At 64.9% G+C, this 17,344-nt stretch overlaps 1 protein-coding gene across 1 annotated transcript; it reads right to left on the bottom strand.

Moving 5' to 3' along the window:
- Positions 1-238: 238 nt before the first annotated feature.
- On the bottom strand, positions 239-6,500 carry CCR6 (C-C motif chemokine receptor 6). The gene is made up of 3 exons (XM_008156687.3): positions 6,442-6,500; positions 1,473-1,543; positions 239-1,383 (listed from the first exon to the last, which is right to left on the bottom strand). The coding sequence occupies exons 2-3, from the start codon at positions 1,479-1,481 to the stop codon at positions 286-288; spliced, it is 1,107 nt and encodes a 368-aa protein (XP_008154909.3). The 5' UTR covers positions 1,482-1,543; positions 6,442-6,500; the 3' UTR covers positions 239-285.
- Between the last annotated feature and the right edge of the window lie 10,844 nt (positions 6,501-17,344).

Raw genomic sequence — 17,344 nt, 5'->3', positions numbered from 1 at the left:
AATGGTGGTCTAGGGCTGGTTCATGAATATTTCCCAAACGGTCCGTTTGTCAGCCCTCCCTGAAACGCGGCGTTGCCCGGAGCCTGCTTCGTGGGGTGCGGCCCTCAGAGGCGGCAGAATCAGAGTTTCTGGTGGAGAAAATTTGCATGAGCCGCCCCCCCCTCCCCGCCGCCCCCCAGATGTCCACAGCCCAAGGCCACCCGGTCCCGGTCCCCGGGGGAGACACCGCACACTCTCCCGCGAGTCCTCTCCCGACGTGAGCGCGGCCAGGGCGCCCGGGGCGGGTCACATGGTGAAGGAGGACGGGTTGTCGTTGTCGGCGGTCTCGCTGTTCTGCCGCGAGGGGAAGGCCTCGGGGTGCAGCCGGGCGCAGGCCAGGCCGGGCGCGCGCCGCCGCCCCACGCACAGCAGGTCCTTGGCGACCCTCAGGAAGTAGCTGCGGAACTTGTGGCCGACGAAGGCGTAGAGCAGGGGGTTGAGGCAGCAGTGCAGGAAGGCCAGCACCTCGGTGCCCGTCTCCAGGTAGCCCCGCACCTTCTCGCCCCAGCAGGACCGGCCCACCTTGCCCAGGTTCGCGGCCGTCACCAGCAGGACGACGTTGTGCGGGACCTGGCAGGCCAGGAACACGAGGACCACGGCCACGATCACGCGGATGGCCTTGTGCCGCCTGGAGTTCTGGGCCCGCACCAGGGTCCGCGCGATGAGCAGGTAGCAGGAGGTCATGAGCAGCAGCGGGACGAAGAAGCCCCACAGCAGCTGCAGCCCCAGCAGCAGCAGCTTCCAGCGCAGCGGCTCCGCCACGTCCAGGTACCGGGGCTCGCACACCTCCCGGCCCTGCAGCGCGTACTTCTGGTTGAAGACGACGGTCCAGACGGACAGGAGGCCGGACAGGGCCCACACGGCCAGGCAGATGGCGCGGTGGTGCGCCCGCACGCGGGCGCGCAGGCGGAAGGACCGCGTGGCCTGCACGATGGCCACGTAGCGGTCCAGGCTGATGCAGGCCAGCAGCAGCATCCCGCAGTGGAAGTTGACGGCGTAGACGCCGCGCACCAGCTTGCACAGGGCGCCGCTGAAGACCCACCGGCCCTCGGCGTGCGTCACCGCCCAGAAGGGCAGGGTCAGGACGAACAGGATGTCCGCCAGCGCCATGTTCAGGAGGTACACGTCCGTCATGGACCTGGCCTTCTTGTAGAACGCGAAGGTGAGCGCGACCAGGGCGTTGCCCAGGAGCCCGGAGACGCAGATCAAGGAGTAGGTGACGGGCACAAACAGCCGGGAGAAGTCCCGGACGTCCTGCAGGACACACAGGACGTCCGCGGCGTAGTCCGCCGTGGCGTTGTAGTCGTCATCGTCGGGGTAGACGTCCATGTAGGTCACGGGCTCCTGGGACGGGCGGAGGGAGAGTTAGCGGCCAGCCATTTTCAAGACGTGAACGCAACGTCTGCCCCCAGCCAACCCCCGGGGACACTCACCTCACTCATGGTGCCGCCGGTGCCGGCAGGGCTGTGGGCCCGCCCACGGGGATGACAGGACAGGAGGGACCCTGGGCAGGAAAGGAAGCAAGAGACACGGGGCGTTAAGACACGCATCTGGGAGGGCCCACAGCCGAGGGCATCGTCCTCTCGCACAGGAACAGGAGCGCACACGGGTGCGCCACACAAACACACCCACTTCCAGCAGGGGGCAGCACCCTCCTGGGAGGCCGGACAGAGGTCTCAGGCCCTGCAGGTCACAGGGTCTCTGCCACACTACTTTTTATCCTTTTAATAGGTTTTTATTTACCTTTTTAGAGAGAGAGGAAGGGAGAGGGAGAAAGAGCTAGAAACATCAATGACAGAGAATCATGGATCGGCTGCCTCCTGCACACCCCTCACTGGGGATTGAGCTCGAAACCGGGACATGTGCCCTGACCGGGAATCAAACCGTGACCTCCTGGTTCATAGGTTGATGCTCAACCACTGAGCCACGCCAGCCGGGCTCTAACACACGACTGGAGAGTGGTTGTGGACGATCACACGCACGCGTGGGCTGGCCCAGACGTGGCCCGCGGGCTGCGACTCACGGATTCCTGATCCCTAGGGTGAACCAGGGTGACGTCAGCACCACCGCAGACTCTGATCTGCACAGAACTCCTCACGCCAAGCCCAGCGGAAGCACAGGCAGGCAGGTCCCCTGACGAGCTTGTGCCAGAGGAGTCGGTCCGAATCCCGACAGCTTGCAGCGCTCGCCGGCAAGGCGCTGACAGCACAGCTCAGGGCGCCGGCACGTGAGCCGTCCATGGGTTTTCTTTAAACTCTGAACGTGAGGGCCATCCTCAGGATATGCTGACAAGACTCCCTGGCCGGGGAAGGCAGCAGGAATGTGTATACCCTCAACTAGAGGCCCGGGGCACGAATTCATGCTCCAGTGGGGCCTCTCGGCCTGGCCTGCAGGATCGGGCCGAAACCGGCTCTCCGACATCCCCCGAGGGGTCCCGGATTGCGAGAGGGCGCAGGCCAGGCCGAGGGACCCCACCGGTGCATAGTGGGGGCTGGGGTGGGATGCGGGAGGTTGGCCAGCCGGAGAGGGACTGCAGGAGGGCTCCAGGGCATGTCTGGCCCGGCTTGCTCAGTCCCGATCGGCTGGACCACAGCAGCAAGCTCACCTACCAGAGCGTCTGCCCCCTGGTGGTCAGTGCACGTCATAGCAAGCGGTTGAGCGGTACTAAAAGCCTAATATGCTAAGTGTCTGGTTGTCTGGTTGGCCGTTCAACCAATCAAAGGGTAATATGCTAATGATATGCTAAGGCCACTCAACCACTCATTTGATGTGCATTGACCACCACAGGGCAGACGCTCAATGCAGGAGCTGCCCCCTGGTGGTCAGTTGCTCCCACAGGGGGAGCACCGCTCAGCCAGAAGCCAGGCTCACTGCTGGTGAGTGCAGCGGCGGTGGCACGACCTCTACCACCTCCACAGCAGCCCTAAGGATGCCGACTGCCGGCTTAGGCCCGCTCCCCATGGACATCCCCCAAGGGCTCCCGGACTGCAAGAGGGCGCAGACCGAGCTGAGGGACGCCCCCCCCCGAGTGCACAAATTTCGTGCACCGGGCCTCTAGTTCCTGAGCGCGTGCCCCTGTGAGGTGACTCCCACTCTGTCCCTCGCACGCTCGATGGGCAGCCTCACCCCTCCCTCCCGTTGCCGGGAGCCGGCACCGGCAGGCAGCTGTGGCCACACCCCCATCGTGGCTCTGAGGCGGGGGTGTGTGGGTGGGGGGGGGAGCTGCGGGAGGCAGGGCTGTGGGAGCTGCTGGCTGGTGCTGGGAGGTGAGGGTGTCCACTGGATTGTCTACCTGAGGGGCACTGTTTCAATCCCCTCTGATTCCTGTGATTGGAATTTCAGGATTCATCACAGGGACCCTGGCGTGTGAGTTCCGTGTTGCTTGGGGATGGTGTTCGGGACCGCGGGGTCAAAGGGCACGCACCTGCAGACAATGCCTAGTCCGCGCACGTGGCTGAGAATCAGTGCTCGGAACCCAGACCGCAGCGCATCCCCGTGTCTTCCCGGCACCCGCGCTGCTGGCGGTGATTCAGCCGGCCAGGCCACCATGTCACCACAAACATCACGTGGATTGTTTCAGGGAAGCGGTGCTGGTGACACACGCCACCACGACACGTCAGGAGGCCTGCACACGCCCTGCTCACGTGACTCGCCGATTCAGCTCTTTGGAGAAACTGTTTCTGCCATGAAGATTGTGGCAGAGGGGGAGGGGTGCCCTGGGGTAGGTGAGTTTGGGAAACGCTGAGGGCACCCTCCTCCCGGACATTTAGCAGAGCCGAGGCCAGTGCCCGGAGAGCCGTGCTTGAGGGACGCCTCCCCCCCCCCCCCCCCCCCCCCCGGTGCTGCCGGGACCCGGGCAGGCGACGGGAGCGGCTCGGGAGCCCACCCAGGGCCACGCCGGGTGCACAGGGGCCGGGTGCACAGGGGCCGGGTGCACAGGGGCCGGGTGCACAGGGGCCGGGTGCACAGGGGCCGGGTGCACAGGGGCCGGGTGCACAGGGGCCGGGCTCAGCTGGCCTCCTGGCGGTCCCTCACCGGCTGCACCCAGTGGCTCAGAGACGCACGCACGCAGCTCACTCCCGACCCGTCGTCTCGTCGCGGCGTCCCAGCCGTATCAGCAGCACCGAGGGACCCACTGTCCCGAGGGCGCCTCGCGGAGTGGCTGCTCTCCCCTCCCCGGCACACGGGCTGCGTTCGCCCTTCACAGGCGGCAGGTCCGCTGGGAAGCATGTCCACGCGGCGCCTTCCCCGCGAGAAGCCAACGTGCTGGCACCGGGCGAATGCAGGCAGGTGGCCGGCGGTCACGCCGCTGCCTTCGGTTTGACGTGGCAGAGTCCGTTCCCGTGCGTGGAGAGCGGTGTTACTTGGAGAAAAAGTGGCGCTGCTTAGAGTCACATTTTAGACGTGGCACTTACAACGTTCACTTACATTTTGCAATAAAATCATGTGGCTTCCTCGTCCCGTTGGTGTTAGGTACCACGAGCAAAGCACCACCTCCCCGAGACCGACAGCGAGTATGAGTCCGCTCAGCAGCAAAAAGAACGCCCTGAGAGCCGGGCCACGCGGGAGCCGCCGAGAGGCTGGCGGTCCACACCCACGCGCCGGCCCCCACACCCACGCGCCGGCCCCCACACCCACACACCGGCCCCCACACCCACGCGCCGGCCCCCACACCCACGCGCCGGCCCCCACACCCACGCGCCTACGCACCGCAGAGACCCCGGGGCCTCCTCAGAAACCACGGCTTCGCACGTGGGGGCTTTGGGCGCCTCCGGCCACAAGCAGGTGACCGGGTCCGTGGACAGCGCAGGCGTCCTAGCGGGACCAGCCGGCAGGCAGCGCGGCCACGGGGAGTTGGTGGTGGGGCCCGGTGGGGCCGGGGCAGGGGCAGCGAGGTCCCGGAGCCGAGGAGGCTGGAGAGGCGGGTGTGGCCGGCGGGCCCTCCGATCTTGGGCCACTGGCCAAGGCGGACTCACCCAGAAAACTAACCCCGGAAAAGCATCGTGCGTGACAGCATTGAAATACTGCCAGCAAGGACAGCGGTTAAAATTAATTTAAACAAGTTCAATCACAAGGTTAAGTTCGTTAAAATTAAGTCAAAGCAGAGACTTAAAATCTGAGCTTGTTTTCACAAACAGTGAAGCCTGCAGGACAAGGGGCAAGACTGGGACAGAGTGTGAGTTATGCGCATGTGTGTGTTGTACATAAACCGATGCACGCGTGTGCTGTGTTCGTGTGTAATGTGCATGTACCATGTGTGCATGTGTGTGCACGCATGTACATGTGAGTTCTGAGTACATGCTGGACATTAGGAATCACTGCTCCACATCCATGGTCTCGACCCTCGCACACCCGCTGAGGGGGACAGAGCGCCCGCCTTGTAGCCGGGACACCAGCCCCCTGAGAGCCTGTGGGCTCCCACCATCCCCCTCACTTCGTGCCAGAGGCCTCGGGGGGGGGGGGGGGGCTGCGAGGCGCCCCGAGACCTAACATGGAGCGCAGTTAAAACCCGCTCTGAGGCAGAGCCCCCGGCCGCCGCCTGTGCTCAGTGAGCGTGCTCTCTCGCCTCCTCGGAGCCCGGCCCCAGCGCCGCAGCGGTTTTTAGATCCGTCGCCGGGGCTGAAACTCGCTGCTTCCTTCTGCTTTTGAGCGAGCGCGGTCACCGCGGCAGGAGGTGATTTCCAGCGATTTGTGCAGAGGTCTGTGCGCTCTCTTCCTTCTTCTTCTGGTTCCTTTGCTGCTTCAGGTGCTTGCTTTCGCATTTTCTTTTTTATTTGCAGAAACTACCTCTGTGACCCTCTCAGAGTCGCGTTGACTCGGCGCCGCATTTCCCTCCACAGCACGAGCCCCTCCTGCCTGTGTCTCGGCCGTGAACCTCCACGGCCTCAGGGCACCTGGGGTGTGAGCAGAGCGGGTCCTGATCGCGGAGCCCGGAGCACGCCCCGATCAGCTTGTCGGCACAGCTCTCCGGACGAGCCCCTTCCCCGGTGCCGGCCCCCTCCCCACGCGGGCCCCGTGCCTTGCGGTGCACAGGTCCCCGTTCGCATCGCCCCAACGTCCCTGAGCGTAGCTGTCAGCGCTGCAAACGCCGCGCTCCGCTGGATGAAGAGCGCTCCTCTCTCCGGAGCAGGGCCTGGCCCCCCGACCCCGGGAAAGGCGACGAGGGCGCAGCCGTCGCTGACCTCCAGGGCCGTGGGCTTGTGCCCAGGACGGGGCGCTGCTAAGACCCGAGGGCCACGTCTGAAGCGCGAGTGTTTGCCGAGTGCCGCCCGGTCGGCCGCCAGCACTCGGGAGCCGGGAGCCGGGAGGGAAGCGGTTCCGAGTCTCAGGTCCCTCGGACCAGGGGCGCGAGGCCGAGGCCCGGAGGGTGGAGAGGAGGAGCCCCCTCGCAGCCGCACTTACCTTGAGCGATGCCGCGATCCGATCCCGGGGCGTTCCGGCCACGCGCCCGCGACGCTCCAGGCTCCCCGTCGGCGCCGGGGACTCTGAGAAGAGATGGGACTCCTGGTCATGGAGGGAGACTGGGGAGACTGACATTGGCCCCAGGCACAGGCCACTTCCTACTCAGAAGCAACGCCTATTTGCCTAAATGCAGATGTTAACCACCTCCAGCCCGCGGGGCCGCAGGTCATCATGTGACTCCCTCCCCCGCAGGGCCAGGAGCCCGGGGGCCTGGGGGCCACGCTTCCCCTCCCCTGTCAGCAGGGACGCGGCGGCTGCCTGGGAAGGGGAGGGAGCGCCCAGCCCAGCCTCCCGAGCCCGGAGCTGGGCGCACCCAGGCGGGTCCCCAACCCCCTCCCCACACAGCGCCCTCCTCACGGGCTGGAGAAGGGACGGCCCCGGCCTCGGGCGCCCTGGGGGGGCGGGGCGTGTCAGGCCGGCTCTGAGTACTCGGCTCCTGGCGTGGCCACCGTGTCACAGCAGGTGTCCCACCCGCAGGCTGTGGCCTGGAACGCTGGACGGCAGTCACGTCGCGATAAACACACACGCAAGCCCCCGACGCGGGGCGGCCGTTCGACGGCAGGTGCGAACCCAGGACCGCCGGCCCTCAGCTACGACCACGGTGGGCGGAGCAGCCGCGGGGACCCCGGGCACTCAGCTCAGGGCCAAGGACCCTAACTCCCCACGGGCAGACGGAGTCAGAAAGGTGTTCACCACAGCGCGGCGTGGCTGGAACCAGCCCCGGAAACGCCAAAAGTGTCACGGACGAGGGACCGGCCACCGAGACGCGCCGGGGCTGGCTCAGCTTTCACTGCTCAGGCCGCGGCCCCTTCCCACGGGCCGAGCTCTGCCGCCTCCACGCCTGCCGAGCAGCAGGTGCAGCGGCCCCTGTCGCTGCTCAGATCCCTCTCTTCCACCTGCCCCCCCCCCCCCCCCCCGTTCCCTCCCACGTCCTATTTAGCATGGAGCGGGACGTGAGCCTGCGGCAGGAATGGTGGCCGGGAAGAGAAGCAGGTCCGCGTTCCTGACACCGGACGGGAGCGGCCGTGAGCAGGCAGTTCCGTGTGGCCGCATGGAGGGGGCGGGCTGAGCGGCTCAGTGGCCGGTCCTCCCCGGAGACAAGGGTCACCCCAGTACGTGGCCGCCTTTCCGAGGCGCAGGGCCTGGGGGGAGGGGGAGAGGCTCCGAGGGGTGACCCCTCCACCTGCGCCCTCTGAGGGAGGGCCTCAGAGACGGGAGGGGCTCCCCGCAGCTGCCGTCCCTTCTGCCCGTGAGGCTGCTGTTCTGGACTCACTGGCCTGGACGGAGTCTGGAATGTTCTATGTCCCAATATTCCTTCCGTGTTTCAAAGTGAAATCCACCCGCTCCGCCTGTTATAACGTGATAGCTCAGTGACGGCCGCGTGCACCGCCGCGCACACAGATTCCACGCAGGCAGCCCGCCTCCCGCCTGTGGGAACTCACACCGTGGGGGAGGGGAGGCACACGGGGGCCGGCCACGCTGCCACGCCGCCACGCCGGGCTGCCGGTGGGCCGTTGCTGGGGAGCCGCACTGGGAGTGTGGGGAGCGCACAGCCAGGAGACACGGACCTGCCAGGGGCGGGGGCGGGAGGCCAGCGGCGTGAGCAGAGGAGCGCGCAGACCCGCTGACCCGCACAGCAGGTGGGGGCCGGACGCGGGCGGCGGGGGCAGTGGCGTGGCGGGCAGCGGTTCACAGAACAGAGGAGACACAGGAGTCCGACGTGGCCGCGGCCGGGGCGCGGGGGCAGGGGTCGCAGCCGTGGGCGGGGCAGGCTCCCAGGGGCCTGGGGGGACCCCGCGGGGTTTCCCTTATCCTGTCTCGTTCACCCCTGGACGGGTCGGTGTCCTCGCTCCGAAACGTGGAGAGAAAGCAACTTCCCAACTCCATCCGCCTGGAGAGCCCGTCCGCCGGCCCCGGGACGGCCCCGAGGACGGAGGCGTGGAAACGGCGCCAATTTCCCGTCTCAACAGACACGGGGCGTGGGGACTGGACGCGCGTTCTGACGCTGACACAGCTGTGCACAGAGAAGCTGTCGAGGCCGAGCCGAGGGGAGGAGATGCGGTTCCTTTAAGGCACACGGATGCGAGGGGACGGGCCGTGTGCGTGGAGATTCCTGACGTGACTTCAGACCTGCGTCCGCCACTGATGGGCCGTTTCCAGGTCCCCGGCGGGCGTCGGCCTCCTCGTGGGGAGCGAGGGTGAGGGACCTGCAAGGCCCCTGCCCCTTAGAGACGCTCCCAGCGCGTCCCTCCCTCGGTAACGGCGGCGATGGAGACTGAGGGGCGGGTGCCCACGGCCCGCAGCGGCGCCGAGGACGGAGCGGGGCCTGACCGGGAGGCGGAGGGGAGTTTGTCCAGACGGCGCGTTGGCGCCTGGAAAGAGCTGTCCCCCTGCCCGTCTCCCCTGCGGCCCCGGGTCAGGCTGTGACCCCGTCACCCTGCGATGCGCGACGCGGCCTCGGTGTGACCGGGACTGAAAAGTCAGCGTGAAACTCTGAGGCTGAGTGAGCACGAGGGGGGCCGCGGGGGGTGGGGCGGGGGTGGGCGCTGCTCTGTCCCGTCCTGTGCCTCCGGGCGCTGAACGCGGCCCGCCGGAGCGGAGCCTCTAGGAGCAGCGAGGGCGGGTCCAGGGTCACCTGTGTTCACGCCGGAAACTTCCACCTTCCAGGCCGTTCCTGGCCGTCTCCCCCGAGCGCCCCAGGCCCGCTTCCTCCTCGGTTTCCAGAACAGAAAACGCTCTCTCGCCTCAGAGGCAGACACAGGAAATGGGGGGGGAGGGGGCCCCGCTCAGCACAGAAGCCAGGCCCGTGCCGCTGACCTGAGGCGGCGGCATCAGGGAAACCCTCCAGGCCCTCAACGCGCTCCCTCGTGGACGGGGCTCTCCCGGACCCACGGCAGCACCGGGCACCCTCTCCCAGGAGGCACGGCGGCCGTCACAGTGGGGGGAGGGGGGGCAGAAAGGCCACTCCTCCGGTTCTGCCCAGTCCGGAGCCTGAGGCCCCTCGGCCGCCTCGGGTCGGAGGCCGGCGGCGAGGCTGAGCGCAGGGCCTCGCTGGTCAGCCCGTTGCCAGGGGCAGCGGGAGCCCACACTCAGGACGCAGGACGCAGACGCGGCGTGTTCACTGCGCTCGGTCTCACACACGAGCCGTGATTTGTAGAGTCACCAAATAGCTGTTATCTACCGGAAAGCCACGTGGAAGCCACACTCGGCGGGTGCCGGGCCCGCTGCGCGATCGCTGACAGATAACCCACCGCCCGCCCTCGGCCCGGACGGCAGGCGCCTCCCTGCGGGGGCGGGGGGCGGGGGGCGAGCAGAGGGCCTGCCGCGGACTCTCTGCGCTCGGGGGACCAGACGCGGGCCTTCCTTTCGTCCCGTGTGACGGGAACCTGCGGCAGCTGACGAGGCGCCACAGGGATGAGGGGGCGTGAAGGCGTGGCGGCGGCCACGGGCCGATCGGGGCCTGTCCCGCGAGCACAGCGGGCGGCTGTGGGCAGGGAGAGGGCTGCTCACCCTGAGCCGGTCACAGTGCGAGGAGCACGGCCGCCCTCGGACGGCTGTCCCCGGCTCTCACGCGTCAGGGAGCAGGGCCGGGCCGGGCCTCGTTGGAGGGACGGTGCCCAGGGCTCTGGCACTTCAGAGCTTTTAAAACCGGAGTCGTGGCCGATGGAGAGCCAGGTCCGCACCGCGCCCGGCCTCCCGGCGCCTGCGGTCACCAGGGCACAGACCCGGCTACTCGGCTGCGTCCCCCGCCCGCCCCGGGGAGCTCACTGCGTCCTACCTGCACACGGGGCTTCCCTTCCCAACGTCTGAGGGCAGCGCTCTGTCCGCCGGGGCTCTCCAAGACTGACCCCTGGCTGACCTCCTCCCCGCTCCCTCGGCTTATGCGAAGGGCCCCCAGAATAGGGGTCAGCACCTCGAGGTGCCCTGAGCCCCCCCCCCCCCCGGAGGAACTCGGGGCGCGGGCTCGGTGGGGCCCACTTCGCCGTGTCCTCTCCCGGTTTGTCCTCGGGCTCCGGCACAGACACAGGCTCGGTGGGTGCGGGCGCAGCGGGGAGCGACGGCCCGAACAGCCCGGTGGTCCCGGCGGCTCCTGCGACGGCGCGCAGTGTGTTCCTCGGTGCAGGGCGGGCGGACCCACCTTCTCGCACTTTCACTCGCCAGACGGGGTGTCACAGGACGTCCTCCGTGATCGCAGCCGCGAAGGAGCCAGGAGCACGGCCGGCGTTTCCGTGGGATTCGCACCTTCGCTGAGCGGGCTCTGGCCGCCCTCCTCCCCCTCCCTCCTCTCCTCCGTCCCGCTGTCCGCGCCGGCCTGTCCAGCGGGCCCTGCCCCGCCCGCTCTGCTCACCACACGCCGCCCCCTCCCCAGCCATCACCTCCCCGAGTCCCGGCACATTAGGCCGCGGCCCCTCGCTCGGTCCGAGGCGCCCCCACAGCGCAGTGCCGGGTCCCTGGACCTGCGCTCCCCCTCATTGCCGAGCCTCACACAGACCCTGCTCGGGCGGCTCGGCCCCCTGGCCACCCCTCCCCAGCGGTCAGCCCGCCTCCGGCCACCGGTGCCGGGGGTCCCAGCTCCTGTCCGCGTGAGACAGGCCCGCAGGCCTCTCAGGGTCTGGACCCACCCCCCACCCTCCACCCTCCACCCTCCACCCTCCACCCTCCACCCTCCACCCTCCACCCTCCACGCAGGGGGCGATGCGCTCCTAACTGCTCACACCGCCTCCTGGGACTCCCGTCAGCATCGCATGAAACAGGCCCCGGAGCAGGTCCCCTCCCAGGCCCCCCGGGGTGAGCCCTGCCCTCCCCCGGGGCCACAGGAAGCCCCAGCTGGTGGGGCGGCGGCCGCCTCGGCCACGCACACTCGGCAGGGGACACCGGCCGGCACGGCCCGGGCCCGGCAAAGCCAGCACTCACCGGGGAAGCAGGGGTCCGGCCACCGACGGCACCGAGCTCTCCTCGGAGCCTCAGAAACGAAACCCGTAGGTGCTCTCCCCCGGGCAGCGCCGGACCCTCCTGGCTGACGGGGCAGAGGGTGCTGCCTGCAGGGCTCCTGGCCGGGACGCCGCCTGTCCGTCTGTCCGTCCGCACAGCTCGGCGACCTCCCCGCGCCTGCTGGGTGCTGCACCCCCACGCCGGGCTGCGGGGAACTGCTCACCACAGCGTTAATGCTTCCAGCACGTTCTTCAGATCACAGAAGAGGGCACAGCGGGGAGGAAGGAAGGCAGGGTTATGTAACTAGGTCACTCGATCATTTCAATTTCAGATAGAAATTTTTTTGTGTGTTTCAGAATTATTGGTCTGTGGAATGTTTCTGCTGCTTCTTGGAAACTCCGGTTCGTTAGAATGACAATGACGTTCTCTGAACAGCTCCCCCCTTTCCCAGCTCACTCGGGCACCAACACCCCCCTTCTCGTCCGTAAAAGAACGGAACGCCGGAGAATGACAGGACTTGGGCCTCTGAGGGTAACAGAACGGACGGAGACCCGGAGGCCACCATGGGGCAGGCCGGACCCTCAGGAGGCGTCCCGGCTGGGAAGGAGGAACACCGCCCTCCGGGGTCCTGCTGCCTCCTTCCGCAGCCGCGCCCGCCCCCGCCCCGGCCGCTGTGACCACGGCCCCCGGGAGCCGTCCGGATCGTTCCGGGAAGACCCCGCGCTGTGAGGGACTCGGGGTCACCTCCACCACCTAAGCCCTAGTCACGCTGCTAACGCCCCCGAGAAAAGTCCCGCGTTAGCCCTCGGCACAACCCCCAGGACTGCGCAGCCTGCGGTTTGTCCTGTGGTTGGAAGTAGCATCGCTGGTGCGCATTCACACGCAAACGGGAAAGCGCTTTTCGTAGGGATCGTTTCATTGAACACCGACTAACAGTTCTGGTAAAACGTTTTACAGCTGAAGAGAAACTAGCACATACAGATGTGGCGTCATCGGGCAGGGAGTGCCTGCATCAGAGCAGCGGGTGCCACATGAGGCCTGGGTCTCCCACGCCCCCCTCCACCCCACTCATTTGTTCCGGCAGCAAGACTTCCTGGGCACCTACTGTGTGCTGGGCACCTACTGTGTGCTGGGCACCCCTCTAGGCAAAAGGGTCACGGGAGCGAATAAAATGGACAAAAGCCTTGACCCCAGGGATTTACATTCCGGTCATGGGAGCTGGACCACAGACAAAATAAACGAAAGGATATACAGCATGGTAGACGGTGATAAGGGCTTTGGAGGAAAATCCCGCCTCCTCCCGGCGGACTCTCCACGCCCTTGGCGCCCTGTGACCTCTGTGGCCATGGTCCCGGAGGCTGCCTTCTCCCCTTCCCCCCCCCGACCCCCGCCCTTCAGCCTGCCTCCCGGTTTGCAGTCCCTCCTAACGGCGTCACCTTCTCCCCAGGGCTGTGGGAAGCCAGTGGGACCCATGTTCTCGTGGCGATGGCGGCCGGGTCACAGACACACGGCTTCCCCGGTCACCTGCCCCAGCCTGCCTCCTCCCCCAGACGGCTGGCCGGAGCCGGTGCCCACTGCCCAGGGGGGAGCGGATGCGTGTGAGTGAGCTGTTCTCTGCTCATCAGTCTGCGGTCACTCCCAGGACAGGGCCCCGCGGGGGGCGGGGGGGCGTGGAGAAAGCGTCTCCCTCCCCCACACTCGAGCTCGGGAAACGGAGGAGAAGCCATGCTGGCGTGGCTCCGTGGTTGAGCATCGACCTGTGAACCCGGAGGTCAGGGTTCAGTTCCCAGTCGGGGCACATGCCCGGGGTGTGGGCTCGATCCCCAGTGGGGTGGTGCAGGAGGCAGCTGATCATGATTCTCTCTCCTCATTGACGTTTCTCTCCCTCTCCTTCTCCCTTCCTCTCTGAAATCAATAAATGTATATATATCCTATCTCATAAAGAGGGAATAGGCTAATTGACCCTCACGCTGTCGCAAAGATGGCAGCATCCACAGCTAATAAGGAGGGAATATGCTGATTGACTGCCACGCCCTCAAAGGTGGCGGCACCCACAGCCACAAATGGCGGCACCAGTCCCCTCAGCCCCGCCGGGGCGGCAGGCGCACGGCAAGGCCAGGCCCACCCCCAGGCGGGCCCAGCTGCTCTGCACACTTGCCTCCAGAGTCCCCCAGTTCCCTCAGCCCCCCAGCTGCCCAGGGCCGCCCGAGGCTCAGGTAACCAGGGCCGGCCGAGGCTTGTGCTGCCGGCAGTGGCAGCAGCAGAGGTGTGATGGGGCGTCGCCTTCCCCTGATCGCCGGGTCGCCTCCCGCCCCTAAGGGCTCCCGGACTGTGAGAGGGGGCAGGCCGGGCTGAGGGACCCCCCTCCAGTGCATGAATTTTCATGCACCGGGCCTCTAGTGTGTGTGTGTGTGTGTGTGTGTGTGTGTGTGTAAAACCTAGGAGAAGTGGTCGGAAGGAAGGCTGAGCAGAACGGAGGCTGAAGTTAGAACGCGAGGGGCGAGGACAGCACGCCAGCCTGTCCCTGGGTGGGCAGGTGCCGGGCACCCGCATCAGTAGGACCAGAGGGTGTCGGGCAGCGGGGACTCTGGGGGCCTAACCGGGTGCCCGGGGTGGGGCCCGGCGGCTCCTGGACAGCCCGCCTTGAGCTGAGCCTGGAGGGTGAGGGAGAGCGCCCCCCGGTGAGTGTGGAGAGAAGGTTCCAGGAGAGGGACCCGCAGAGCAGCTCTGAGGCAGAGGGGCCGCCAGGGAGCGGGCGTCCAGGGGTCCCGTCGGGGCTCAGAGGGAAGGCGGGGGCACCCGGGAACACGGGTGACAGGCCCCGCTGGGTGAGAACATACGTGTGAGGACGTCAGCCCAGGGGATTGGGCAAGGGTTGACCTTTCCCAACGTTCCAGCAAAATCTTTCTCCCTTTCTAAGCGAGACAACAGCTGGCCTCACAGGACGTGACCTTCCACGGGGAGCCGGGCCGGACGCCAGGACTCCCAGAGTCCTGCCCGTCTGAGCGGGTGCCGCGCACACTCCGGGGAAGCGTGTCCACAGAAGGAAAGATGACACGTGTCCAGGCCCCGAAAGGAAACAGCGAGGAGGCACGGACAACGGCGTCAAGACTGGTCAGGGCTCCGCCCCCAGGCCGTGGCAGGACACACCGCTCCGCGAATCGTTCCCTGACACTTGGGGGAGCGGGTGGCCACGGCGGCTCGGAGCGCATCGCCACGCAGCCAACTCCACCCCCATCCCCCCGGCCTCCCCGCGTCTCGCGGACAAAACGGTTCGATGTTTAAAGGCGCGGCACGATTTGCTGTTTGTGAGGGGCCGGCGCCATGGAGTTAGCACTCCGTCTCCTCACACCAGCAGCTTCGTTTTTCCTTTTGGGCGAGTTCTCGGCGAATTTCAGTGAAACAACAGCGCGTCGGCTGCAGGCGCCACGCGGTGCGGATGCTCACACCTCGTCCATCTTCTCACGCAAAGTGTGTGACAGTTGAAACCGCCTCTTCCTACCCCCACCCCGCCCCACCCCGGCAGCGCGCTCCTGCCCGTGTCGGTGACTTCTGTGTGAGGCGTGTGTGGACCCGTGCGCGTGATGCCATGGGTGTCCGTCCGTCCGGTTCCCGCTCCACACAGGCCCCCGAGCACACGGTGTTGTTGTGAACGACAGGGCCTCCCCTCTGTAAGGGCTGTGCTGCCCGCTGTGCACGGAGGTGCCGCTGCCCCGTCAGCCTGTGGAGGGGCCCTGGGCTGCGCCCGCACCTGCCGCTGTGAATAATGCCGCTGTGAACTGGAGGAGGGACGTGTTTCAGGATTTATCTGTTTCCTCCAGGTTGTCCCAGTTCCTGGTGTGTAATTGTTCACCGTTGTCTCTTAGGATCCTTTGTGACTTTGTAGTATCAGTTGTAACAACCCTTTTTTTCTGATTTTATTTAGTCCTCTCTCCCCCCCTCTCCCCCCCCTTTTTTTTGTAAGTTTGGATAAAGGTTTGTCTGTTTTATTTATTGTTTCGAAAAACAGCTCTGAGTCTCACTGGTCTTTCCTATTGCCTTGTTAGTTTCTATTTAACTGATGTCTGCTCTGGCCTTTGCTAGTTCCTTCCTTCTGCTAACTTTGGGTCTCGTTTGTTCTGCTTTTCAAGTTCTTTGAGGTGTAAAGTTCCTTGAAGTGTAAAGTCGGGTTGTTTATTTGAGATCTTTCTCTTTTCTGAATGTGTGTGTTCATCACTTCCCTCTCAGAGCTGCGTCTGTGGTTGGGAAGACGGCCTGATGGGGCTCCAGGCTTCTGAGCTGTGCTGAGAACCGCTCTGTGGCCTCACACACGGCCCGCCGTGGAGGACGCCGTGTGGCCGGAGGAGTGTGTCCGCTGCTGCTGGTGGAAGTTCTGAATACGGTCGTCTCTCAGGTGCTCTGAGCTAATGGGCAGTTCGGCTCACCTTCTCCGTGGTGATTGTCTGTCTGGGTGATGTGTCCATTGTTAAAAGCAGAGTATGGAAATCTGTTATTACGGCGTTGCTGTTTATTTCTCCCTTCAGATATGTTGATCTTTGCTTTATATACTTAAGTGCTCCTATGTCGGGTGCATAAATATTAAAACTGTTACATCCTTTTGTTGAATTGACCCCTTTATACTATATAATAAAAGGGTCATATGCAAATTGACTGAACGGCAGAACAACTGGTCGCTATGACACGCACTGACCACCAGGGGGCAGACACTCAACGCAGGAGCTGCCCCTTGGTGGCCAGGCGCTCCCACAGGGGGAGTGTCGCTCAGCCAGAAGCTGGGCTCACGGCTGGCGAGGGCAGCGGCGGTGGCAGGAGCCTCTCCCACCTCCATGGCAGTCAGACATCCCCCAAGGGCTCCCGGACTGTGAGAGGGTGCAGGTCGTGCTGAGGGACCGCCCCCCCCCCCCCCGCCCAGTGCATGAATGGCCTCTAGTTATCCTATATAATAAAAGCCTAACATGCTAAGTGTCCGGTCATCCGGTCGTTCGCTCAGCCAATCAAAACATAATATGCTAATGATATGCTAAGGCTGCTCAACCGCTCACTATGATGTGCACTGACCACCAGGGGGAAGACATGCCGACCGGTAGGTGAGCTTGCTGCTGGGGTCCAGCAACGGGGACTGAGTGAGATGGGCCGGACACGCCCTGGAGCCCTCCCATGGTCCCTCTCTGGCTGGCCAACCTCCCGCGTCCCTCCCTGACCCCAATCGTGCACCGGTGGGGTCCCTCAGCCTGGCCTGTGCCCTCCTCTCGCAATCCAGGACCCCTTAGGGGATGTCAGGGAGCCGGTTTTTGCCTGAACCTGGAGGCCAGGTTGAGGGACCCCCCCCCCCCCCCCCCAGTGCACAAATTCGTGCACCGGGCCTCAGTTATATAACAACCTTCTTTGTCTCTTATTACAGTTTCTAGCTTGAAGTCTATTTTGTCTGATATAATTATAGCTATCTCTGCTTTTCTATATACATATTATTGATTTTTAGAGAAGATGGAGAGGGAGAGAGGAAGAGAAACATCAATGCGAGAGGAGAACATCGATAGGCTGCCTCATGCATGCTCTCTACCAGGAATCAAACAGCAACCTTTCGGTGCATGGGACGATGCCCAACCAGCTGAGCCACACGGCCAGGCCTGCTTTATTTTTAAATTTCCATTTACATGGGGTATCTTCTTCCACCCACCCACTTGGTCTACCTGTGTCCTTAAAGCTGAAGTGAGTCTGTTGTAGGCAACATACAGTTGGGTCTGCTTTTTTTATCCATCTGTCACTCTATGACTTTGAAGAATTTCGTCCATTTACATTTAAAGTAATTATCAATAGGGAAAGAAATAGTTGTTACTTGTGGTTAATGATTCTTGTTAATTGCTTTCTGGTTGATTTGCATTCCTTTGTTCCTATCTTACCTTCTTTCACT

The sequence above is a fragment of the Eptesicus fuscus genome, chromosome 10, assembly GCF_027574615.1.
Source record: "Eptesicus fuscus isolate TK198812 chromosome 10, DD_ASM_mEF_20220401, whole genome shotgun sequence".
Taxonomy (NCBI): Eukaryota; Metazoa; Chordata; class Mammalia; order Chiroptera; family Vespertilionidae; genus Eptesicus; species Eptesicus fuscus.
Note: the sequence above shows the minus strand (reverse complement) of the source record. Positions and strands in the feature narration are given on the sequence as shown.